The sequence below is a fragment of the Barbus barbus genome (assembly GCF_936440315.1).
Source record: "Barbus barbus genome assembly, chromosome: 14".
NCBI lineage: Eukaryota > Metazoa > Chordata > Actinopteri > Cypriniformes > Cyprinidae > Barbus > Barbus barbus.
The window spans coordinates 19,200,512-19,227,340 of record NC_136742.1 but is presented as its reverse complement, the minus strand read 5'-3'; the positions used below and the strand labels follow the sequence as shown (position 1 = coordinate 19,227,340).

Genomic DNA, 26,829 nt, shown 5'->3' with positions numbered 1-26,829 from the left:
TTTCATCTGCGAGATCTACTTGGTCAATGGCTCTACTCTGATATTACAGGTAAAGTTGAAACAGCTGCACAGGTGGCCACAGTCCGTTCTAATCTTACATCTGGAAAGCTCCAGCTGTTTTGTGCTAATTCAAGGCCAATTTAAGGATGAATTATTACATTCAGGCTCAAAACAGTCATACAAAATAGTCCAAGACAAAATGTGCAGACCAAATCTGCCTCTTTGGTTACTTAATGATCCTGTGTGGCCTGTGACCTCAGGTTAGAAATGAATTCAGATGAACATGCCATTCTGCTGATTTAACGCTCTTCAATAAAACTTTTCTTGCGTATAACTTGCTGAGAGACATAAACAAGATGCTTAAGTGTCTCGGCATAAACACTCCAGCGCTTGGTTGGTCTCAGAGAGAAAGGTTGTTTTGGTTAAGTATGGAAAGGTATTCCTGTCCATTAGACTTCTTTGAGACGATCTAAGCTTAAAAAATCTTAGTAAAATGGTGGGTGTGCAAGGTTGTTTTTAAATCTGGAGAACCTGATGAGTAATAACAGGACCGAAATGGCCTACCCCTCCTACATTTATAGGGCATTGAGTAGATATTTGCTCAATCAGATGGATCATATCTTACTCACTTATCTCGTGGACTTGTGCATGCCATGACAGCTCAGACATCAGCTACACATCTGATGCATATTGCTTACAAGAAAGCTTTAAAAGAAACCAGAAAATAGGCATAAACTTTGAAAATATGGAAGATTCTCTCTTTATTTATGATGTTTTACACCAAATGTAAGCAGCTGTCCCATTACTGGAATATTTTCTCCTTTGCAACCGGTCAACTCAAGTTCCACAGAAGCTCTTAACTTCAAGAAGCTTGTGTGCATCATTGAGCGAAAGCATGGTTTCCATGACAGAGGTTTGGAAGCCGTTTAGCTGAGTGATGTCGCAGACGCTCAGACTGACAGTATCTCTTGAGACCGGGTGCCATATTTCTGAGCACAATAGGCCTACATGGCCACGAGGCAAAGAGAGTAAACACAAAGCAGTGATGGCTGGCGTATAACCTCTTGTATCATCAGTTACATCTGTCCAGAGAGGTCTATGAGATGAGCTTTATCACTCTGACCCTTCAAACAATACAGCTACCACCCCTGTCTGACTTCTCCCAGGACAAGTCAGATTAAACTTCAGATGAATCCCACAGCTGCTCACAAATGAGTCATTCATCACTGTGAAAAGGAAAAATGCACATTCACTTGAAGAGGTGTCTTCATTCCCGTTATGTTTCACTGAAAAATCAACATTCACCAAGGTGGGCGTCAGGTTTAAGGAACGGAAGTCTGCATACTTCCTCTCGCAAATCCTTGAATCGTACAAATAGACTGTTTTGAGTAGAAGGAAATGGTTGGCTGATCCTCTTTTAATTATACTAACTCGGCTGGTCAAAGATGCAAACCTTAAAGGGACAGTTCACCCAAAAATGAAAATTCTGTCATCATTTACTCACCCTCCACTTGTTCCAAACCTGTGCTTTCCTTTCTTCTGTTGAACACAGAAGAAGATATTTTGAAGAATGTTGGTAACCAAACAGTTCCAATTTTTTCAACTTATGTTTCAGTATGGATAGATTTTCATAATTTTTTACATACAGTTTTTTATACTGATAGATATACAGAATTTTATGCTGGTTTCAAACATTCAAAAATGTTTAAAATTAATTCATTAAATATTAATTTGTACAACTTATATCCTCCAAACCTTCATATTCTTCAAACATTTTTGGGTTAACAAGTAAACATGATAAAACTGAAAAAAAAAATATTCAGACAAGAAGAGTCAACTACAGATATGGATCTGAAATGAAACAATGACCTATAGACTATTTTCATAAATGTCATGCTGGGGCAAGTTGTCAGAAGTGTTTTAAATTTTATTAACCTCTCCAATATTAATTTGCCAAACAGTAGTTTAATACTTTTAATGTTAGCCTATTTTTTATTTTGTGAATTGTGTTGTAATCGTTTCAGTGTTTTACTTACTTTACTTACTTACTTCTTACAGTGTTTTAGCTTTAAAAAAAAGTCTCTAATGCTTAATGGTGACCTACCACAAATAATAAGATAAAATTCCCCGCTATTAACTGATTTTAAAAAATTTAAGATGCAATTTATTTAGCCTATAAGCAACTTTTACAGAAATCAACATTAGAAATCACCCAGGTGTTCAAATAACCACAGAACGGCCTCTAGCGGAGAGACATGTTACTACTGCAGCACTTCCACGAGCATCCTACAAGATGCTGCGCATGGCACTCAAATAAAGCTTACTTACTCGTTGCAAGAAACACATGCTCTAAAATAAAGTAGCCACTTGAACGTAAAAACGTGTTAGTCATTCATTATGGACAGATTCAAATAAAATATGTACACAAGGAACGGTAGGGTAGAGACTTCGGTGACAAGAAATAACTGGAATTATTGAATGACAAAACAAGCAGCAGTACGTGGATGCAATAAAAGGCAAATAAAAAGGTACTAAACGGAAGCAGCGGTCAGTAAAATCAAAAGTATGTTTATGGAATGTGTTCTTTGGAATGCGGTGCGTTTTCCCCCTCATACAAACGCTCTGTGAGGTAACGCAAGCTCGTCCCTTTTTCCTTCCAGCATCTGATTGGAGGAGACGCGCGCTCAGGAATGCCATGAAACTATTTAAATAGCACTTTGTTCTCTTTGGTAATCGTTAAGATTGGCCACTGTAACTACAGCAAAGAAACACCGAATGCTGTAGACCGCGCTTAAACAGAAAAATAATTTCTTTATTTTGAAACGACCTTTGATTGACGCATTTTAGGAATAATATCACTTTACCCTGGATTTGCTGCTGTTTTAAACACTTGGAAGGTGCGTTTTTTCTTATATTTTAATAATTGATTGCTCAGACCTGTTAAGGTTAAGTTTTGCTGATTTTTCAATAATTTGTTTATTATTTGTGATTTCTGATAGGTAAAAGAATAAGTGATACAATGAAGTCAACTGCAATCTTTTTGCTACTGATGCTTTGGAGCTGCGAGAGCGCGAGAGTCGCAGGTGAGCGATGATGACACAAAGGAACTAATCTGTAACTGATGGCGTTTAGCGTTTTTGAGTGAATGCTGTTGTGGTTTAAAGTATAACTAGCTGTTAAATATTATAGGAATAAGTTGGTAATTATCGCAATTTAAACTCCAACAGGGTGAAGGGGTTTATGCATGAGTTTATTTCGCGATAATGACTGTCTTTCTATACATTATTGCACTTATTTTACTAAATACATTTGTGACCCTGGACCACAAAACCAATCATAAGTAGCACGGGTATAGGCTATTTGTAGAAATAGTCAACAATACATTGTATGAGACAAAATGATCGATTTTTCTTTTATCGCCAAAAATTATTAGCTAAGTAAAGATCATGTTCCATGAGGATATTTTGTAAATTTCCTACCGTAAATATATCAAAACTTAATTTTTGTTAAGTAATAGTTTATGCATTGCTAAGAACTTCAATTGGGACAACTTTAAAGGAGATTTTCTCAATATTTTGATATTTAAATAGCTGTATCTCGGCCAAATATTGTCCTATCCTAACAAACCATACATCAATGGAAAGCTTATTTATTCAGATTTCAGATTATATATAAATGTCAATTTCACAAAATTGACCCTTTATGACTGGTTTTGTGGTCCAGAGTTACATTTATATAAAAAAAAATAATAATAATTAATAAAAAATGAATCCATGTGAGAGTCATGTAATAAATCAAAACTGGCCGCTAATATCAAGTAGCCTACATTATAACGGGATTTCTTTAACTTCTGAATTCCTGCTAGAAAGTCGAGACGACAACAGCGTTTACGATCTGTTTGAGCTCGTCCAAGTGCCAAGGAAAAACCACGGGGTGACTCTGGTGAAAGGCGACGATCCGTACAGCCCCGCCTACAAGATCCTGAACCCCGACCTGATCCCCCCGGTTCCCGAGAGCGCCTTCAGGGACCTGATCGATTCCATCCACGAGGAGAGAGGATTTCTGCTTCTGCTCAACTTCAAGCAGTTCAAACACACGAGAGGAAGCCTTCTGACCGTGGAGAAGAAAGATGGCTCCGGACCGGTCTTCGAAATCATTTCCAACGGGAAAGCCAATACTTTGGACATTGTTTTTTCAACTGAAAACAAGCAACAGATCGTGTCCATCGAGGAACCGGATTTGGCTGTGGGACATTGGAAAAACATCACTCTTTTCGTGCAGGAGGACAGGGTTCAGTTCTATGTGGGATGTGAAGAGGTGAATACAGCGGAGCTCGATGCCTCTATCCAGACTATCCTCACTCAGGAGACCCCAGGGGTGGCGAGCCTGAGGATCGGCAAGGGCGCAGTGAAGGACAGGTTCATGGTGAGTGGACGGTTCGCTGTCTATGAATCCTGTTGCATGCCAAATACAGTAAGAAGCATTAATCACTTGTGGATTTTTTTAGGGGGTGTTGCAAAACGTGCGCTTTGTGTTTGGTACCACACTGGAGGCAATTCTGAGGAATAAAGGATGCCAGAACTGTAAGTGTAATGCAGAACACATGCGTATGAATACATTAGAAAATTGCTTCTTGCATCTTGATTATGCCACACTGACTTTGATTTAGTGGACAAATTCATTTATATATATATTTTTTAATGGATTTTATTTTGTATTGTATTTTAAAAAAACAAAATAAAAAGTGCATCACTTCTGTGCCAGTGAATGAACAATAGCAAATTCACTGTCATGAGTCTTTTTTATTATCTTTTGATTAAACTTTTCCATTAGCTCAATATGTTTAATAATAAACTTTAAGCCACCTGATTCTGAATGCCCTTTCCTCTTGCAGCAATTATGACTGATATCATCACCCTTGACAATCCCATAAATGGATCCAGACCTGCAATCAGGACTGATTACACTGGCCACAAAACAAAAGGTAATCCTTCCTTTTCAGTAATCCATACAAATAAAATATATGTAAATTGAGAATCTAAAGGCAGTTTTAACCATTGCAAACTTTATATTTCTCCTATGTAGATCTGCAGATGATTTGTGGCTTTTCATGTGAGGCTCTGGCTGCCATGTTCAAGGAACTGAAAGGTCTTGGTGTGGTGGTGCAAGAGCTGTCCAATGAACTCCGCAAAGTGGTGAGCAAAAAGTTGGTACATGTACTGTAGATTAACACACTCCATCCACATTATCAAACCTCAATTTTTGTTCTGCTTTCTAGACGGATGAGAAAAACATGCTGAGTCGCATGGGCATTCATGCTGGTGTCTGTCTTCACAATGGAATTGTGCACAAAAACAAGGAGGAATGGACAGTAGACGATTGCACAGAGTGCACTTGCCAGGTAAGAACCCAATAACCTGCAGACATGTACCTGTTAGACTCTGAGAGCTGCCTGCTCTTTCATTAAGCCACTAATTTGTGTGTTAGCGAGACGGGAGCCATGTCATGTAGGTGCTATGATACACAGTACCGGTCTTAGTCTTGTCCATTGTGGCAGACTTAAGCCAGGTGCATTCATTTCCCTTAACCTCCTAGTCTGTAATTAAAAGTGTGAAATGGAGGTAGCTGAAGAGAATACAGTCAACTTAAGTAAGCCTTATAAACTAATTATGCATGCCTTTGACTATTCTCTCTGAAGTGCCACGTTATATCAATACTGAGGAATACTTGCATGCTTAATTACACAGAATTATATACAACTAGATTTATATACGACCTTATATCCACTCTCAAGTTTAATATTAAGATGACTTGAATGAAAATTGTAATGTTAAATGTGGTGTTGCACTACAGCAAGGGGCTATGGTTTTTTATTCCAAATGCACCAGTCGTGGCATTAACAAATGATTAATGAGAATCATTGTGTTTACCGCAGAACTCTGCAACAGTGTGCCGCAAGATCTCATGCCCCCTAATCCCATGTGCAAACGCCACAGTGCCTGATGGGGAGTGCTGCCCTCGATGTGGAACCCGTAAGTGCAACTGAACTACTGTATAACAAAGTTTATAGTCATTAGAGTAAGAGAATTAGAGTCATTGTAATCATTTTTTAGAATATAATTCATATAGTTGTTTATATATTAGATCAATTTAAAATGTTACAAAAGATTTCTATTTCAAATAAATACAGTGCTTTGCATACATCAAGTAATTTTGAAAATCATCAACATTTTATCAACATTGATTACACCAAATCAGTATATTAGAATGATTTCTAAAAGATCATGTGACACTGAAGACTAGAGTACTGGATGCTGAAAATGCAATGTTGCCATCATAGAAATACATTACATTTTAAAAAAGCACCTTTTTAACAGTATTTCATGATATTACTCTTTTTACTGTATTTTTTATCAAATAAATACAGCTTTGGTGAGTTTACGAGACTCATCCACAGACTAAAAGTAAATGTACAAGCGTGAAAAAAGAAACTTTCTTGTCAACTTGAATGTACTTTATTGTTAACCAGGCAACATTTTTACTTTTAAAAGCTTTTCTATTGAAAGCACTGTTGCTACCCAAACATCCAGAGTCATTCCTGTATCACACAATAGACTTCAACTGAAGTTTAACTAATGAAAGGAACACTAGAGCTTTGTGCATCACTGAATCACTAAATGGCCATAATTGTCTAAATTGGTTAAAGAGAGGTGGAAAATTGGTGATGTTTGGCAGAGACTCAAAAAAGAAACAGCAGGCTCCTCACGTCTTGAGGGTTCGCCGAGGATTTCAATTAATATCAGCCTCATATGTTTGAATTTATGGCATAAACAGGGGTGTTTGCAAATACCATTTCCACATTTGGAGAAAGGTATCCCTGTGCATTAAATACACTGACATTTCCCCAGCATTCCAACTGCTTGGTTCATGCCAGGGTTCCCTGGAGTGCTCTGTCTCGAGCTGCCTAGGCTAAATTGAGTCCATTAAGGCCCAGTATTAAAAGCTTTTCTCAATTTTGCTGCTTTAGAAAGAAGGAATAGCTCTGCTATTGTCTCGTTTTGCTCTCTCGACAGCGAGCGACTCCGCCGAGGATGGCTGGTCCCCCTGGTCTGAATGGACCCATTGTTCTGTGTCCTGTGGAAGGGGCACTCAGCAGCGCGGCCGCTCCTGCGACCGCATCAATAACAACTGCGAGGGCACGTCGGTGCAGACGAGAGACTGCTATCTTCAGGAGTGTGACAAGCGATGTGAGTGGTGCCCAGTGGCCAAATGTGGCTATGGTTTTTCCTTACAATAGAGGAGAAAAGTAATAACCTGCATTGTTTTTAACAGTTAAGCAGGATGGTAGCTGGAGTCACTGGTCACCCTGGTCTTCCTGCTCGGTCACCTGTGGTGCTGGTGTTATCACGCGCATCCGTCTTTGCAACTCCCCAACACCTCAAATGGAAGGCAAAGATTGCCAGGGTGAAGGTCGGCAAACTGAGAGGTGTGAGAAATCACCATGTCCGAGTAAGTGAACACCCTATGCAGTATGTCCATTTTTTTTATTAAAAAAGTGCAATTGTCCAAATTTTTGTTGCATATTTTTTCTTAGTCAGTGGTGGCTGGGGACCATGGTCACCATGGGATACTTGCTCTGCCACCTGTGGCGGTGGAGTCCAAAACCGTCAACGTCTTTGCAATAATCCAGTACCCATGTATGGCGGCAAAGACTGTGTGGGAGATGCAAAGGCCAGCCAGATTTGCAACAAACAAGCCTGTCCAATTGGTGAGTTCTAGTGTCACTCAAACCTTTAGATGATACTAGTCTGTGTTTCCAAGATAAATCATACTTATTTTCATTTTTCACAGATGGATGCCTTTCAAATCCATGCTTTGATGGAGCCCAGTGTACAAGCTTCCCAGATGGCTCTTGGAAATGTGGAAAATGCCCCACAGGATACACTGGCAATGGAATCAACTGCAAGGATATCAATGAGGTGCAGTACACTGCTTTTTAGGGATGCACTGATATTAAAATCCTGGCTGATACTGAATGCAGTGGGCAGCAAAAATCTCATCCCAATTGTCCTTTTCCCTTTGTTACAGTGTAAGGAGGTCCCTGATGCCTGCTTTGAATTTAATGGAGTCCACAGGTGTGAGAACACAGTTCCAGGCTACAACTGCCTGCCTTGCCCCTCACGCTACAATGGCCCACAGCCGTTTGGACGAGGAGTGGAGGACGCTGCTTCCAAGAAACAGGTAAATGAGAAAATACCGAAAGATCATGGATTACGAACGTGGCATGTGCTCATGAACTAATGTTGATTGATTAATCTTTTCCTGCAGGTGTGCACGCCTCGTAATCCCTGCCTCGATGGAAGCCACGACTGCAATAAGAACGCTCGCTGCAACTACCTGGGCCATTTCTCAGACCCTATGTACCGCTGTGAGTGCAAACCTGGCTTTGCTGGAAATGGACACATCTGTGGAGAGGACACTGATCTTGATGGCTGGCCTAATGCTGATCTTGTGTGTGTCGAGAACGCATCCTATCACTGCAAGAAGGTTGGCATATATTGGCTTTATTTGTTTTAAAAATACAAATAACATCATTGCAGCTATGGTTTATATTCATATACTACTACTTTTTTAAGGACAACTGCCCCAATCTTCCCAACTCTGGGCAAGAGGACTATGACAAGGATGGAGTTGGTGATGCTTGTGATAATGATGATGACGACGATGGCATTCCTGATGACAGGGTAAAATATAGTTACATTACCCTCTATACAGTATATTCCACAGATGCTCATTCCAGTCAAGTGAATTTTTGTACACTTTGCACCGAGTATGAATGAAGAAAGAGAAGCTGCCAAAATTTTACATAGCTTACAGGCTGAGGTGTGGAAAAAAAGTGCTGTGTAAAGTAAATTCAGTTTCTCTTGGAGACAAACCTCAAATTCCACCAAAGAAGTACCTTTCTGAAAGACCTGCAGTGTATCTTGCTAATCCAATATTATCCTTGGTCCAATTCCTAAAAATAAGGCTCGCTTTTATCGTTGCGCTCCTCTAAATAGACCTACACAGCTGCAGCCAAATTACAAGCCTAACATCTAAAAGTAGTAACCTTCGTGTGAGCGGGTCTTGTGGAGAATCACTTGACTGTTATTTGCCATATGTTTCTCCATCTGAACTGCAGCTTTTTTAAAATAGGACAACTGCCCATTCATCTTCAACCCAAGACAGTACGATTATGATCGTGATGACGTGGGAGACCGCTGCGATAACTGTCCATACAACAGCAACCCAGACCAGACCGACACTGACAGCAATGGTGAAGGTGACGCCTGTGCTGTGGACATTGATGGAGATGGTACGAAACTCTGCTCTATTTGTTTATCCATACATGGACATTCCTTGATAAACCTGCCAAGAAAACATCCACATTTCACTCCATAATTTTATTTTGCATAAAGAAGCATATTTTACAAAACCAATTCTCAGTACCGTAATAATTTTAACACTCTCATTATTTAACATTTTTAATAATTTTCAGTTTTTTTTATTTAAAACTATTTATTTAATGAATAAATTTAAGACAGTACAAAAACTACTACAAAAATTCTACCATTTAAATAATATATAATTTTCTTCACATTACAGTAATGAGAATATAAAAGCTTTTTTGGCATTAAGGTAATGAGAATATGAGAACAAAAATAGTAATATTAAACATAAAATCATAATGATGTCAATGTAAAAAATCTTCAGCAAAATAGAATTAATTTCTTTCTCTTTTTCTTTTTTCTTTTCATTCCTTTGTTTAATCTTTTATTTCAATTGTGCAGTAAATTATGACCTGGATATTTTCTTAACAGGTTTCGTGAGAATCTCTCCGACTTTTTCCAGTGTGTTTTCAATCAGTTTTCATCATTATTTCCTTCTGTTTGACAGGTATTTTGAATGAGAACGACAACTGCCCATATCTGTACAACGTCGACCAGAAAGACACCGATCTCGATGGAGTTGGTGACCAGTGTGACAACTGCCCTCTGGAACACAACCCAGACCAGGTATATATATGTGAGACTTAAACGAGTAGTGCATGCCGCAGGCGTTTCAAACCATTATATAATCCACGGAGATCTATGAGCTGTTCAGTCAGCTCCAGAGCCAATGCAAAAAAAACACCCAGAGGGTAGTCGCAGTCTTTGCAAAGCTATGTATGGGAGAAGTAAATCCTCTTCTCCTTGAATCCAGAGCCACACAATAAAGCACTTGGAGGCTTTTCAGGGACACTCACCAGTGTTCAATTAACCCAAAGGATATGCAGAGGTAAAGAATGGTTATTAGTGAGGAGCGAGAGATTTGCCGGTGGGTTTATGCGTGCCCTGTCGGCACTCAATCCCTGCGGATCACACCTGTGCCATGGTTAACTGAAGAGAAGGAATGCACCCCTCCTTTCCTCATTAGACGCTGAAATGTGACTGTGGTAGTGCCAAGCTTCAGGAACATGAGATTGCTTTCTGAAAAAGCCTTCACAGATAGGCCAACTAAGACAGAAGTTTGTGCCTTTTAGATAAAGACCCATTCTGGTGGGAATATTTTAATTAAGAAAGCCATAGAGCTTTAAAGCCACTCTGAGACTTATTTAAAGATTCTACACTTTCACTCCAACAGGTCGACTCCGATTCTGACCGTGTCGGAGACAAATGTGACAGCAACCAGGATATCGATGAGGACGGTCACCAAAACAACCTGGACAACTGCCCGTACATCCCCAATGCTAACCAGGCTGACCACGACAAGGATGGTAAAGGAGATGCTTGCGACTACGATGATGATAATGACGGCATTCCTGATGACAAAGACAACTGCAGATTGGTTCCCAATAAAGATCAACTGGATTCTGATGGTCAGTTTTACATCTGAATATTCATAACTATTGCACTCGTTAATGTAAAGGTTTATACTTACTGGTTAAACTTCTTCCATTTGTAGGCGATGGACGTGGTGATGCCTGTAAAGATGACTTTGACCAAGACAATGTCCTGGATATCTATGATGTCTGTCCTGAGAACTTTGACATCAGTGAAACAGACTTCCGCAAATTCCAAATGGTTCCTCTTGATCCCAAGGGCACTTCTCAGATCGACCCCAACTGGGTGGTTCGTCACCAAGGAAAAGAACTGGTTCAGACAGTCAACTGTGACCCTGGCATTGCTGTTGGTAAGTTCAGTATTTTAAAAAACTGAATTAAATTACACCCAAGCAAGAATAAATATAATTAATTTTCACACATGTAAAAATACTAGGCGGTGTGCAAAATATCAATTAATATAATAAATGAAGAAAATCCTGCATAGTACCTTAGCTTGGAGAAACAGACAATATTTAATACAACTTTTTGGTCATTATTCATGAATGAAAAATAAATATAAATTAATATAACTAGGAAAAACTAAAACTATACCAAAACATTTTCTAAATTAAAACGAAATTAAATAAAAAATGGCCACACAAAAAAAGCAAATCAAACAGAAAACATGCATAGCCAATAAATTTAAAATACATTTAATTACATAAATTCTAACTTTTTTCTGTATTTCTTTAAAGGTTTTGATGAGTTCAATTCAGTTGACTTCAGTGGAACTTTCTTCATCAACACGGAGAGAGATGATGACTATGCCGGATTCGTTTTTGGATACCAGTCTAGCTCTCGCTTCTACGTGGTCATGTGGAAGCAGATCACACAGACCTACTGGTCCAGCTCACCTACCAAGGCACAGGGTTACTCAGGGCTGTCAATTAAAGTGGTTAACTCCACCACAGGGCCAGGCGAGCATCTGAGGAACGCCCTGTGGCACACCGGAGACACTCCAGGACAGGTACGTTTCACCAAGTTCGCTGTGATAAAATCAGGTTCGAAACCCTTCATATGAATGCCAACATTTCTGTATGTGATCCATTTTAGGTGCGCACACTGTGGCACGACTCAAAGAATGTGGGATGGAAGGACTTCACTGCTTACAGATGGCATTTGACTCATAGACCAAGAACTGGACACATAAGGTATTGCTAAAAAGATCATTAAAACTGGAAGTAACTCCTATTCATATGTATTTTATTAATCATATTTATATATATTTCAGAGTGGTCATGTATGAAGGCAAAAAGATCATGGCAGATTCTGGAAGAATTTATGACAAAACATACGCAGGCGGAAGACTAGGTCTCTTTGTTTTCTCACAAGAGATGGTGTACTTCTCAGACCTCAAATATGAATGCAGAGGTGAGCGTCAACACATCGCTTAAACATCCAAAAACAAAAAAAGTTTGTTTTTCAATATTAACACTTCCTGTCTTTCTGTTCCCTTTTAGATGCGTAATTGCACAGGCTGGAAGTTCATCAAAGAATGCACCTTTCCATATAAATATGTATTCCAGGCAAAGTCCAGGGACAGATTTGATGCTACTTTTTCTGCTGCCGCTCACACACTGGTGGAGTGAGAAAGCAGGTAGTCAATTTCAATGTAACTGTCACTGGTTGGGATAGAAACCAAGTGGCTTCTGATTCAGAATCTGGACTCCTCCACCATTAGCAGGTAGAGCAGAAGAAAAGTCTCCCTCGCTTTGCTTAATTGGGAAGACTGCGATCTCTCTCTGAAAAACCTCATTCGGCTCTGTGTGGGAAGAGCTCCCAACAGACAGCTATGCACTTCAAAACCTTTACTCTCTCTCAAGTGTTTTCATGCTCTCTTCTTGAAAAGCTGTCCAAATTACGGCTCCATTAGAGAGTGCACAACCCTTTTAAAAAAGATAGCTTTTATAATATTCAGTATTTTGTCAAAACTTTAAACTGTTTTCTTGATTAAAAACAAAGCGTCGTGAATGTTTAAGATATTGAAGCAACAACAAATGGTTTAAAAACATTGTACACGTAAAGTATACTATTTGTGTATTCCAAGCAGGTGATTTTAGAGGAGAAATCTGTCATTTATTGATTTTTATCAAAATTTTTGTTTGTCTATCTAAAGCGTCGCTTAGCAAAGTCACATCTTAAGTATCATGAACATCCATTAAGGTCTGGTGGGAGATAACTTATGGTTTAGCGGGCATAGTTTTCTCAGGGCTAGATGGTTCAACCATTTTAACATATTCATTAAAAATGGCAAAATGAAAGGTTGCATGAAGAGGAATTAGACAGACCAAGGTTTAAAGACTTGCCACATCTGGATACTAGATTACCAAGCACTCTAGTGTGAGGTTTTATTTGAGATGCTAATTTCTTAGGGACAGATCATTCTTTTAAACTTTTTCTATATATATATATATATATATATATATATATATATATATATATATATATATATATATAATATATATTTATGTAGCACTTACAAAACACTTTTTGAGTTTGGCAAGACTGTGCTGTGATTTTGCTTCAAAAAGCACAAACGAGGGAATTTCTAAAGACTGCCCTCACTAAAACAATTCGTTAGAAAAAATAAACTCTCTTAACCGACGTTCTGTCTAAAACTACTCATCCAAACCTTTCCGGTCAAGAATCATTTATCCATCACTTCCAAAGGAGATGATCTTCTGACCTGTTTGCCTTTTCTGTAGAGAGAGAGATAAAGGAAAACTTTAATGTACAAATATTACCTCATTGCTGTTTTGTAATTTGATCAAGCAAAAGCTTTTAAGTACTTTTTCCTTTGCTTCAAGAAAACAAATTGGTTGCTTTATTGCTACTGTAGCACAAGTTGTAAATAGTATATAGAACAAATCGCCAGTCCCACATCCCAATGGAAAATAAACACATTTTTTTTAAGGAATACATTTGCCAGTGCTTCAAATGTCCAGTACTTTTCGATAAATTATTGCTTTATTGTTGTCTCTGTTTGTAAGACTGTTTTATTTGTGTGTGTAGATAAATGCTATTTAAATAATTTATCATGGAGTGCCACCTGAGAAAGAGGCATTTCCATCTGTATAAACAGTTTGCACACTGACGTGAGGATGTTCTGTTCTTCATTGTTTGTATCTTTGTGTTGTTGTTTTTGTACAATTAGTGATGCTTGACTGTAAACATTTTTACTTAGTTACACAATGCAAAATGCTATTTTTACATATAGCGATTATTTTGGTACATACTTCCGAATAATAAACAGATGATAGACGTTGTAAAACTGATGTTTTTTGGCTTTGGCTGCTTTTTATTACTGCATGTTTGTGTCTCGTGAGATTTTTTGTTCTGCAACAGCATGTCTAAAAGACTGAAATTTTCTGCACGTGGCACGAAAGGTCAAAGCAATTATAAAACAAAAGTTCATAAAGGGCATCTTAGCCCCGACATGTGCTTGAAAGCAAACAGCAACATAGCATAAATGCCTTAAAAAGACACTAAAAATAGATATGGTAGACCAAGGTCAATGTTAGTTCCTAGTTAAAAGCTGAGACAAGTCCACTTTCTTCTTCTAAAGACAGGCATGCATGTCTTCAGTAGAAGTGTGGAATTTTGCAGCAGCGCCTCTCCTCAGGGTTAATCTTCTAATTCCTCACTCGCCTGTGGGGAAAGCGTGAACCTCCGTGACCCACAGTGTGACATTCTGGGTTTACACAACGTAGATCTGGGTGATTTAGTGCTCGTCTGACAGGTGTGGGTCTGTAAACACATTCATATCATGTTGGCCAGGGATCAGAGAAGATAGCAGGGTTACTGTGGAGATCCAAAGACAATCTGGGCACAAGACTGCAAAGTTGGCCTTTGTATTAGTTGTCCAAATTTCCAACAGACGAAAAACTGTAAGAAGGACCTCAACATGATATATGTCATGGAGATGATCTGCTTACTGAAGTATTTTTGGTTTTGTTCTATAACTTTCATGGTGTTCTTGGTGGTCAGGCCTCCCATTCATATTTACGGCTTAAATATACGTGCAATAAAAATGACATTGTTGCTATATGAATAGAAGCTGTAAATTCAAAATGTCTGAGGTACTGTCTGGTTATATATACATCTTGAGGTTGTTTTTTGAGGCAGTAAAAACAGTAATACTGCAGGCTGAGATTTTAGTTGCTACTTTTGAATTGTTTTTGAGTGTGAGTTTTTTTTTATATAACAATTGAGACTTGGGGAGTAATTTAGCTGGGCAAGTATAACAGTTTGACACCAAAATTATGTTTTTTTATTTTTTTGATGTGTTGTCATATATAGTCCCAGATTATATTTTAAAATGTAATGTATTCCTCTAATAGCAAAGCTGAATTTTTAGCAGCCATTTCTATAGTCTCAGTCACATGATCCATTAGAAATCTTTCTAATATAAGGATTTGATCCTCAAAAAACATTTCTTGTTATTATCAATGATGAAAATTTTTGAAATATTTTGTAACATATCTTTAATGTCATAAAATATATGAAAATATATAAACATAAAATAATGAATTAATTAGTAAATGAGCAGAATTAGCATTGACACTGATGTCATGATGTAAAAGCTTCATGTGAATGAGAAATTTATTATGTGACACCTAGTCTGAAGGTGTCAGAAAGCTACAGCTATTGTGGCTTTATTGTGGTAATTTGGAGCTGTTAGTTGCTGTCTTACATTGTCACATTTGTAATGTCAGTCTTTGTTATTCCATTTGACCAATATGAAACCACTGTGTATACAGTGCTCCCATATGTTTATTTATAGTGTACAACAGCATAAAATGTTGTTTTCCATGATGAATCAAGGTGAATGTCTACTGTAAACTGTCTGTGGCGAAAAAGGGAGCATGAGACTAATAATTTACTATTCATTAAGGCACTGGCATGAGATGAGAGGCCATGCGGGAAGTTGAAAGGAAGTTGCTCTAGCTTTTAATTTCCTGCAGTGAGCTCCTGCTAACTCATGGTTAAAACGGATCCTGTAATGCATGCAGCTCCCACCACTGTACTGTATCAGACAGCAAACAAACAGATCAAATCACCAGGCAAAGCTGCTATACATGTGAAAATAAAACAGCACATATGATGAATGATTTTCATGCTTATTTTTGAAAGTGAACGTTGTAGGAAAAAGTATAGGAACCCTTGGATTTTCATTACATTTATGTATAAGCTGGTCATAAATTGTATCTTTTCTTTAAGTATAAAGACAAATACAGTCTTTAAACAGCTTGTATACACATACACGTTAAACTACTAATATACACACAATGATACAGTTTCCCGTCTTTATTTAAAAAAAGGATGTATCAATCAATCAATGTATAAATTTTTAAAAAATGCGACATTATTTTAAAGTTGCAGTCCGTAAGTTTTGGCTCTTTGTCGCCATCTCTGTTTGAAAACCTGGAATTGCGGTTACTTGCGGTTATCTATGTGCACTGACATGGCTCTTCTGTCTGTCGTGCTGGTGAGAGGTTTGCGATTGTAGCTCCGTGTAGCTTCGTTTTTCTGTTGAATCTCTATCTTACTTTCACTCTCTGTTGTTTAAAGTAATAATATATAACTTAATTCCCACCATATTTCTGGTATTATCTATCAAACTAATTTGATCGTTCGCTTTTTAAAACCGCGAGTGCAGAGCACGTGCAGCACATTAGCATTCGTTAGCCGGTTAGCTTGTCCCTCGCGGTTCCATTCGCGTTTCTAGTCACACCTATTATTGTTTTCTTTTGTCTCGCTCCGTTTTTCATGAGTTCATCAAACAACAGTGGTAAGCGAATCATTCTTCAATCATGGTGAGTAATGGCTTCTTCTCCTGCTATTGTTGTTTGCACTGTTTGCCACATGTACAGTTTATCTCTCTCTGTCGGCGACGAGGGATTCACATGTGATAAATGCAGGTAAATAGTCAGGCTGACAGAGAATATTTCAGAATTAGAGACACGCATCCAAACTTTAGTTGAGGTCAGTAAGAATGTGAGGGCTGTAGATATTGCTTTGGATGCGACTAGCTCAGGGAGTCCTGTACATTGTTCGGTTCCGGTTGAGCCCGTGCAGCAGGGCAACTGGGTGATTGTGAGGTGGCCTAGTTGCGGGTCAAAACACCACTCTTCCGTTCCAATCAAAACATCAAACAGGTTCTCCCCACTCAGTGACGCACCCACTGAGAAACCTGATGAAAGTGCTCTAGTTATTGGCGATTCTATTGTACGGAACGTGAAAATAGAGACACAAGCCACCATAGTCCAATGTTTACCGGGAGCCAGAGCGCCTAACATCTTGGAAAATGTAAAAGTGCTGGCTAATGCTAAACGTAAATTCAGTAAGATTGTTATCCACGTCGGCACTAATGATGTTCGACTTTGCCAGTCGGAGATCACTAAATATAATGTTAAAGAGGTGTGTGAACTTGCAAGTACGATGTCAGACACTGTAATATGCTCTGGTCGTCACTCATTGGCTGGATGTCTAAGTGGTGCCCGCAGAATAACATGGGTTTCATAGACAATTGGAAGAATTTTTGGGGTAGACCTGACCTGTTGAAAAGAGATGTTCTTCATCCCTCTTGGGGTGGTGCCGCTCTTCTCTCTAGAAATATGGCACATAGTCTTAGAATTCGTACTTGACTAACTGGGGCCCAGGTCAGGAAGCAGACAGACTGGCTAAACCGACCGTCTGCAAAAGACTACTTTATAAATAATCTTCCTGATTTATCTCAATTCCTCAGCATTTCCAATAGCTCAGAACAACTTGATGTAACAGAAACTATTCACTCACTTTTCTAGCACTTTAGATACGATTGCTCCTTTACGCGTAAGGAAAATAGTCCAACACCGTGGTATAATGAGCACACTCTGGCCCTAAAGAGAGCAGCCCGGAAAATGGAGCGCAGCTGGAGAAAAACTAAATTAGAGGCATTTCGTATTGCTTGGAGGGAAAGCACCCTATCGTACAGAAAAGCATTAAAAACTGCTAGATCTGCTTACTTTACGTCTCTTTTAGAAGAAAAAAAGAGAAAAAAACAAGTATTTATTTAATACAGCGGCTAAATTAACAAAAAATATAACATCAGAAGGTGCAGACATTACCCAGCAGCACAGTAGTAATGACTTTATGAACTACTTTACTTCCAATGAAGAGGTATCATACCAATCACAAGTGCAGTATGGAGTACCTCAAGGCTCAGTACTTGGCCCCTTACTTTTCACGCTTTACATGTTACCCTTGAGAGATATCATTAGGAAACATGGTGCTAGCTTTCACTGTTATGCTGATGATACTCAGCTCTATATTTCTTTGAGACCTGATGAAACTTACAAATTTCAGGTACTCTTTACACCTCTGCTGACATCCTTGGACAGCTCTTTGGTCTTGGCCATGGTGGAGAGTTTGGAATCTGATTGATTGATTGCTTCTGTGGACAGGTGTCCTTACCTGTATAAAAGACACCTGGGATCCAGAAATCTTGCTGATGGATAGGGGATCAAATACTTATTTCACTCATTAAAATGAAAAAATCAGTTTATAACTTATTTTTATGTGTTTTCTGGATTTTTGTTGTTGTTGTTATTATGTCTCTCACTGTTCAACTAAATCTATCATTAAAATTATAGACTGATAATTTCTTTGTCAGTGGGCAAACATACAAAATCAGCAGGGGATCAAATAAACCCCCCCCCCCCACCCCCCCACACACACACACTGTATATACAACAGTAAGCCCAGTTTTGTTTCAAAGCTCTCTCATTTGAAGCAGTATTTGAGCAGAATATTATATAAAAAAAAGAATGCACAAGATGATTAATTTTAGGACTGAATAGTAGCTGAGCAGTGAAAGGAAGATTGAGGCTTCAGCAAGGCAATGTTGTTACTGTTTACAGCCACACTTCACAGATGTGTGAAATACCAGGCTCAACTGTCATATGCATACATCCCAGTACTGGCCGTGCTCTCCTGTAGCCCGCTTGACATCGCGTGAGAGGGGATGTTACACCTACAGGTGTTTGCTTTTCCATTTTGTTTCAAGCCCAGGAAAAGCTGGACAAGGTTGTGACATCATATGCTTGCTGTGTGACAGACAGCTGAGAAGCTGGTCTGGTCTGACAGAACAGACGAGCTCTCTGTATAACTGCTTTCCATAGCATATCACAGTTTGAGGACTATATTATGACACACATGTCCATATTAATGTAAACTGAATCTCTTTAAACTGTATCAGGTTTCACAGCTTCTATAAACACACAGTACTCACTAAGCATGGGGAGATATTGCACAACACTGGTCATCAGATGCTCTGTGCAAATGCTACTAAACAGTAATATTGAGAAACTAACATTTTAGACAAAATATGGTCAGGTATTTTTGTTGATTTTAATTCCTACAGCAAAAATGGTTACAAAGGAAGCCACAGAAAATCACCTTTCATGTTTCCGACAAACATGTATTAGTGAATGGATTAATGTTCCTGAATGAATCGATTGAAGGACTGATCAATAACTCACTTGAATCGGTTGAATGAATCGATCAACTCACTCATAAAGACAGTCACTTGACACCATCTACCAGTGTACTGACATAACCTGCAAGAAAAAAAGAAAATGATCTTGCCGCAAAAGGCTTTGACTTTTAAAGCAAAGATAATACCAGAGCCGATCCTCCCTATACGTCCTTCACCCAAACTAGTCAACAAGGTTACTTTACGTGAATGCAAGCTCCTTAGCAAGTTGTGAAGCACAGGTGTTTAAATATGAGACGAGAGCATGACTGCTGCCAAAACCAGCACAACCAGTGCAAGATGACTTTGACTTTTTAATTTTATTTATTTTTTGCAATTTTGAGGTGTTCAGTATTATTTTGTTTTTAGAAAATAAACGTGATTGCTCTCATCCCAAATCAGCTTTTCTTGTTTGTGTTACATGTTCTCTGTGCCTTGTCTTGGACTTTTATGTCACTTCTTGTCTCCCATGGTGTTTGTAGTCAGTTTATATTGTTCAGCTTGTTAGCCTCCTGTATATATATATATATATACTGTATATATATATAGCCCTAGTGTTTTTTTAGATCTTTGTCAGTTGTTGAATGTAATGGTTGTCTGTTTGCCCGTCATTCTGTTCTTTGTTCCCTTTTGGTTTATTGTTTGTTTTAGTTTTTCCATGAAATGCCTGCACATAGATGCATCTGCCTGTTTTCCCCAGCTTCTCCACAATGTTACAGTTTTCACTGACATGTGTCTTTGACTAATGCATCTTTGAGCCTATATTTAGTATAAGTAAAATACTTAAGTACTGTTAAACTCAAGTTGTTTTGGAATTGTTGACTTGTAACTTGTAGTGGAGTAAATTTCTATGGAAGATATCTGTACTTTTACTCAAGTATGGTTTTCAGGTACTCTTTACACCTCTGCTGACATTCTTGGACAGCTCTTTGGTCTTGGCCATGGTGGAGAGTTTGGAATCTGATTGATTGATTGCTTCTGTGGAACCACTGATGGCAGATGGACTATTTTGACGATGCTTTTCATACTTTTCTGGGCCTTGACAGTGTTATTTACTTGGAAGTCAATGGGACAGTCACAAACCTCCCAGATTTCATCCAAAATATCTTAAATTGTGTTCTGAAGACGAACAAAGCTTTTACGGGTTTGGAACGGCATGGGGGTAAGTGATTAATGACAAAATTTTCATTTTGGGGTGGAATAACCCTTTAACATAGAAATTAGTCAAATCATGTAATGTGACTATTGTATACAGTCTCCTGCAGTTCTTGCTCAATACTAAAAAACGAGTTAAAAGCACACTGAACTGTGGTTTCCGTGAAACACGGATAAATATAGGCTATTTTTACATTTGATTACCTTAATCAATTTATGTATAGTAGGTTATTATAGGCTAAATTGTTTCTTTTATATTTTTCTGTTGTAGGCTACTTGCCCTATATTGTTTGTAATTGTTTTCCTTTTTTGGATTACTGATTTTTTAACTCACTGTTGTTTGTTGACAGTGAAACTGCTCTGAAAGAATAGTTTAAGGGGTTGAGGCGCATATTTTGGGATTTTTATGAATACATGGACCCGACAGAATTTTGCTAATAGGGCCCCCAGAAGTCTAGGATCGTCACTGGATAATACCAAATGAGTGTGGGCAAAGAGAGCAAATATATATCTGCGACTGCACCCTAACATGAACCAGAAATAAACCCTGTATCAACCAACCCCAGTCTCCTCGGTATTAACAATGAGTTAATTTAAAATCAATCAATTTGTCTTAGAAAACTGTCTTTTGATGATCAGCAGTAACACATTGGTTGAATCACCTCAGATTCCTCTTTGTTAACTCATCTGTTAGCTGAGCTCTGAAGCCAGATCCTCCAGTGTTTGAACAGTGGGCAGAGCAGACTGTCTGGACAAGATGGATGAACTGAGGTGCCGCGTTACATAAGTTCTGGCCAACTTACAGTATGCAATTCTTAGGGATCTGACAGCAGACCATCTATAAGTGACCACCACAGACAGCTGAGAGATGCCTCTGTGCCACAATGTTTACCCTGCAAATGATTTTGTCACGTTCCCTCTCGGGATACAAGGAGCGCGGAGACGTGGAGGTATCAATAAACCCTTTTATTGAACACACACTGAGACAAGGAGCTTGGGGAGAGACGAACATCAAATGACGTTTAGACCGGACACAGGGGCTAGGAAACACAGGGCTTATAAACACAGGGAAATTAACGAGGAAGAACAGAAACAGGTGAGGGCTAATCAAACGCAGGGCTGGGGACACATGAACTACTAATTAATTAATCAACAGGAACGAGGATGGCCAAATAGAGACACGAGAGGAGGGGAAACACAACTGACATTACGCCCCCCTCTGGAAGGCGTGTCCTCACGCCTAACACCATCCAATGGGGAGGGGGGGTGGGCACTCTGGAGGCCTCCAGGGCGGTGCCCGTTCCAGGGGCCATGGCGGGTCAGGGGACTCGGGAGGCCATGGCGGGTCAGGAGACTCGGGAGGCCATGGCGGGTCAGGAGACTCGGGAGGCCATGGCGGGTCAGGAGACTCGGGAGGCCAGGGCGGGTCAGGAGACTCGGGAGGCCAGGGCGGGTCAGGGGACTCGGGAGGCCAGGGCGGGTCAGGGGACTCGGGAGGCCAGGGCGGGTCAGGGGACTCGGGAGGCCACGGCCTATTTTTTTCGGGCCCGAGGGGTTCTGTGGCCTTGGCCCTTGACCCGGCCACACAGGCTGTGACCCTCTTACCCCCCCCCCAAAAATTTTCTTGGGGAAGCTCCCCCCTGGGAGCCACAGAGGAGCGGGCTCTGTCGGGCGCTCTTGCAGCGCGGACTCTGTCGGGCGCTCTTGCAGCGCGGACTCTGTCGGGCGCTCTTGCAGCGCGGACTCTGTCGGGCGCTCTTGCAGCGCGGACTCTGTCGGGCGCTCTTGCAGCGCGGACTCTGTCGGGCGCTCTTGCAGCGCGGACTCTGTCGGGCGCTCTTGCAGCGCGGGGCTGGACGGAACCAGCGGGAACTCAGTAGGGCTGGACGGAACCAGCGGGAACTCAGTAGGGCTGGACGGAACCAGCGGGAACTCAGGAGGGCACGTGCGTGGAGCCGGCACGGGAGGGCACGTGCGTGGAGCCGGCACGGGAGGGCACGTGCGTTGAGCCGGCACGGGAGGGCACGTGCGTGGAGGCGCTCGGGAGGCGCGGACTCTGTCGGGCGCTCTTGCAGCGCGGGGCTGGACGGAACCAGCGGGAACTCAGGAGGGCTGGAGGGCTGGACGGAACCAGCGGGAACTCAGGAGGGCTGGACGGAACCAGCGGCAACTCAGGAGGGCTGGACGGAACCAGCGGGAACGTGCGTGGAGCCGGCACGGGAGGGCACGTGCGTGGAGCCGGCACGGGAGGGCACGTGCGTGGAGCCGGCACTTGGGGGCGCTCGGGAGGCGCGGACTCTGTCGGGCGCTCTTGCAGCGCGGGGCTGGACGGAACCAGCGGAAACTCAGGAGGGCTGGACGGAACCAGCGGGAACTCAGGAGGGCTGGACGGAACCAGCGGGAACTCAGGAGGGCTGGACGGAACCAGCGGGAACTCAGGAGGGCTGGACGGAACCAGCGGGAACTCAGGAGGGCACCTGCGTGGAGCCGGCACGGGAGGGCACGTGCGTGGAGCCGGCACGGGAGGGCACGTGCGTGGAGCCGGCACTTGGGGGTGCTCGGGAAGCGCGGACACTTGGGGGCGCTCTTGCAGCGGAGGGCTGGACGGGACCAGCGGGAACTCAGGAGGGCTGGACGGGCCCAGCGGGAACTCAGGAGGGCTGGACGGGCCCAGCGGGAACTCAGGAGGGCTGGACGGGACCAGCGGGAACTCAGGAGGGCACCTGCGAGGAGCAGGCACTGGAGGGCACTTGCGAGGAGCAGGCACTGGAGTCCAAGACATTCCTTCATAAATTACCAGAGTTCCCACCGGTACCTGAGCTTCCTCCCTCGGCGGCTCGGGATGAGCCGAAGTCGGCGGCGGAACCATCTTCGCCGTGTACGGCGGCTTCCACTTCCCCGTGGGCGGAACGTTCATCGCCTTCTTCGGCGATCTCCTCTTCGCCGCGGGCGGAACAAATTCCTCATGGGCTGTGGGTTGGGGCGAGCGGCGAATGGCGACCCGTTCTCCCCAATACTGCAGGCCAGGAAAAGCCGCGAAAGGCAGCCCAACACCCCACGCACATCGGGAAGGGGCGAGCCGCGAACTGCGGCGTGATCCCCCGCAAACGACAGGAACAAGCTCTGTCATCGCGGAGGGAGCGGGGAAAAAAGGCGCAAACAAAAACTTTTCAAAACGGAAAATAAAACGGGAGAAAAGGAGCACCGCTTACTTTGTGAGGTCCGGTCTTCTGTCACGTTCCCTCTGGGGATACAAGGAGCACGGAGACGTGGAGGTATCAATAAACCCTTTTATTGAACACACACTGAGACAAGGAGCTTGGGGAGAGATGAACATCAAATGACGTTTAGACCGGACACAGGGGCTAGGAAACACAGGGCTTATAAACACAGGGAAATTAACGAGGAAGAACAGAAACAGGTGAGGGCTAATCAAACGCAGGGCTGGGGACACATGAACTACTAATTAATTAATCAACAGGAACGAGGATGGCCAAATAGAGACACGAGAGGAGGGGAAACACAAGACAAGGACTGAGAGTTTTGGTTTCCATATACTGTATACAACTGATAAAGATTTACACTGTATACTTGTTGAAAAGCTTTATTAAACTTGTTTAAATCTTTATTTCAAAAAGAGCTAAATTTGTGCCCTTGTTTTTCCTGGTTTTTATTAACATTTTTTATTAATTAGATAATATTATTACTTTTATATTAAATATAACTCAACAATAAATAAACTATTTATAAAACAAGCATTTTAATGTAAATATTAATATATCTTTTTATATTAATATATAAAAAATAATTAAGAACTAAATAAATAAATTAGAAAAAAATATATAATTTGTTTAATTCTTATATAATATGAAATATTAAGCATACTTAAAATAAAATAAAAAAATCTAATCAACCTATATATGAAACAAACAGCTTATTATATATAGCTTGGATTTTTATATATTTTGTTTCTATAAACATTTTTCGTTAGTAATAGGAATAAACATGCTAATACTTGTTCTATTTCCATGGCACTTTCACCCATTCTAGCGATGATAATATCGAAGAACAGAGGAGCGAGTGAACAAACATGAGGGCTAATATTGGGTTGCGCACATCCCTATTTCCCCAGCACTCTCTGCGGGGCTGGACAAAAGGCCCACAGAAATGTGAGCCTACGGAGTGCTGGTCTCTTTGCCTCAGATGCATGAATGAGCTCCTTTAGAGAGTGAGGCTGGAGTGAACACCTCACAGCAACACATAGTGCTGAGGGAGATAAAAACACACACACTCTCACACACATAATCCTCCTCTGCCTCTCACTCGAACAATGAACATTAGACCTACAACACTGCCAACACTTGCTGCTCTGCAGCTGTGCCCATCTGATTCATTCGCTCAAAGGAGAACGCTGCATATCCTACTTTAATATGAAACCAGAGCTTTGTCTGAACTGCTACTTTACTGAAACAAATACTTGTTGCTGTTGTAGCCACTGTTCAAATCAACACCATCTATTGATCCAGTTTCTCATATACTCTTAGCGGGAACAGGCTCTGAAAGAGAACAGCGCAGTCTTTGTCCCTGCTGTGGGAAATTTCTGCTGATTTCACCAAACCCCAGAATGGTACCCACTAGGTGAGAGCTCTACAGAAAATTTGTCAACAAACTCTTTGTACGTGAACACCTGATTTGTGTTTAGACAGTCTAATCAGAATTCATTTCACTATAATGTACTGGCCTGACGAAGAATATGGCAGTTTTTCAATGGAGGTTGGCTTTTCTTTCTATTAATTTATACAAAAATAAGTAAAAAATGCAATTCATACATAAAATGAATTGAATACACCTCTTTTATGACAAGCATGTTTTTAAAATTCATAATTTTTCTAAGGCATTTGGTCAAAAAAAGTCACATATCCTAATGTCCTAATGAATAAAAAAAAAAAAACTATGAAATTCGTAAAAAGAAAATCATGAAAAGCATTTTGGTAAATCCAACGTTTTTTAACAGGTTTTTTATTTTTTTTGTAAAATGTCATATTTCATTATAATAAGAACCATTATTAAAAACTGAGCACCATAAATAATGGAGCATCAAATCAGCATATTAGATTGATTTCTGAAGGATCATGGGACACTGAAGACTGGAGTAATGATGCTGAAAATTCTGCTTTGCCATCACAGAAAAAAAATAAATAAAATTTAATTAAAATATATAAAATTTGTATATTTTAAATTTTAATTATATTACACAAGATTAATGTTTTACTGTATTTTTGATCAATTAAAAAAACATTTATAATTTAATATAGCATAAATATGTTTTAAATATTTACTTGGCATGATATTTTAGCACATTTTTAAAGTTAAATGTCAACTTCTAATGTTTGTTTTTTTTCAACCCAAATGAATTTGGCACATGCTTTAAACTAATACTCCTCCTTTTCTTTATCTTGGACATGTTTATTTGTCTTTGACCCAAGTGTCATTTGCAAAAAGCAAAACAATCCATAAAAACTCTCTTTATAAAAAAATATTTCAGTTTTCCAACCAGGGTATTACACAGTATACTTATAAAACCCCAAAGCAAGAGGATAAACTGTTGAGCCACATTTCCACTTGTGGGTTGAATTCAAACAATCGTACCTCTGGTGACACTCCAATAACTCACCTTTTTAAACCAAAGTTTTTGCAAAGTTTCCATCAAACCTGTCTGTGCTCACTTACAGTCCCACATGAGCAATATCACACCTAGATCTAAGACATCTGCGCACATTCCTCCAGCTTTCTCCCAAATGGAAGTTTTTGAAAGGAACGAATTGATCAAAACAAGAGGCCCATATGTGCTTAAACATTGCAGAATGTGAATGCTGGGAATGTTTTTATCACTGCTGATCCACTGTACCTTCACCTGCAAAGCTTTTCTTATCGTCACCACCATCATCCAACCATCTTTCCAAACATAGCCAATCTATTCAGTCGATCTCATCCGCTCTGTCTCTTATCACACACCTGTGGTAGATAAAACAATGTAGGATGACATACATTTAAAAAAAATTTGAAGAATATTTGAATGTTATAAAACTGGATCAATTTACTAAAAATCTATTTATCATCATCTGGCCTTCAAATATTGATATCTGACAGCAAATGATTTCTATATCACATAGATATATTGTACATATATGTCGTTAATTGTTAACCTGCTTTCAGTATCTGACTTTTAGTTTTGTTCATTTGGATTTATTGCCCA

The 26,829-nt window shown here is 40.2% G+C and overlaps 1 protein-coding gene across 1 annotated transcript; it reads left to right on the top strand.

The window, feature by feature from the left end:
* The first annotated feature begins 2,731 nt into the window (after positions 1-2,731).
* LOC306879762 (thrombospondin-1-like) lies at positions 2,732-12,794 on the top strand. Its single transcript, XM_079432942.1, has 23 exons — positions 2,732-2,897; positions 3,000-3,083; positions 3,866-4,425; positions 4,508-4,583; positions 4,895-4,984; positions 5,086-5,195; positions 5,279-5,401; positions 5,936-6,032; positions 7,074-7,247; positions 7,333-7,509; positions 7,595-7,768; positions 7,852-7,979; positions 8,089-8,241; positions 8,329-8,547; positions 8,637-8,744; positions 9,196-9,355; positions 9,937-10,055; positions 10,663-10,897; positions 10,984-11,211; positions 11,599-11,870; positions 11,957-12,054; positions 12,135-12,274; positions 12,364-12,794. The coding sequence occupies exons 2-23, from the start codon at positions 3,020-3,022 to the stop codon at positions 12,369-12,371; spliced, it is 3,513 nt and encodes a 1,170-aa protein (XP_079289068.1). The 5' UTR covers positions 2,732-2,897; positions 3,000-3,019; the 3' UTR covers positions 12,372-12,794.
* The last annotated feature ends 14,035 nt before the right edge of the window (positions 12,795-26,829 follow it).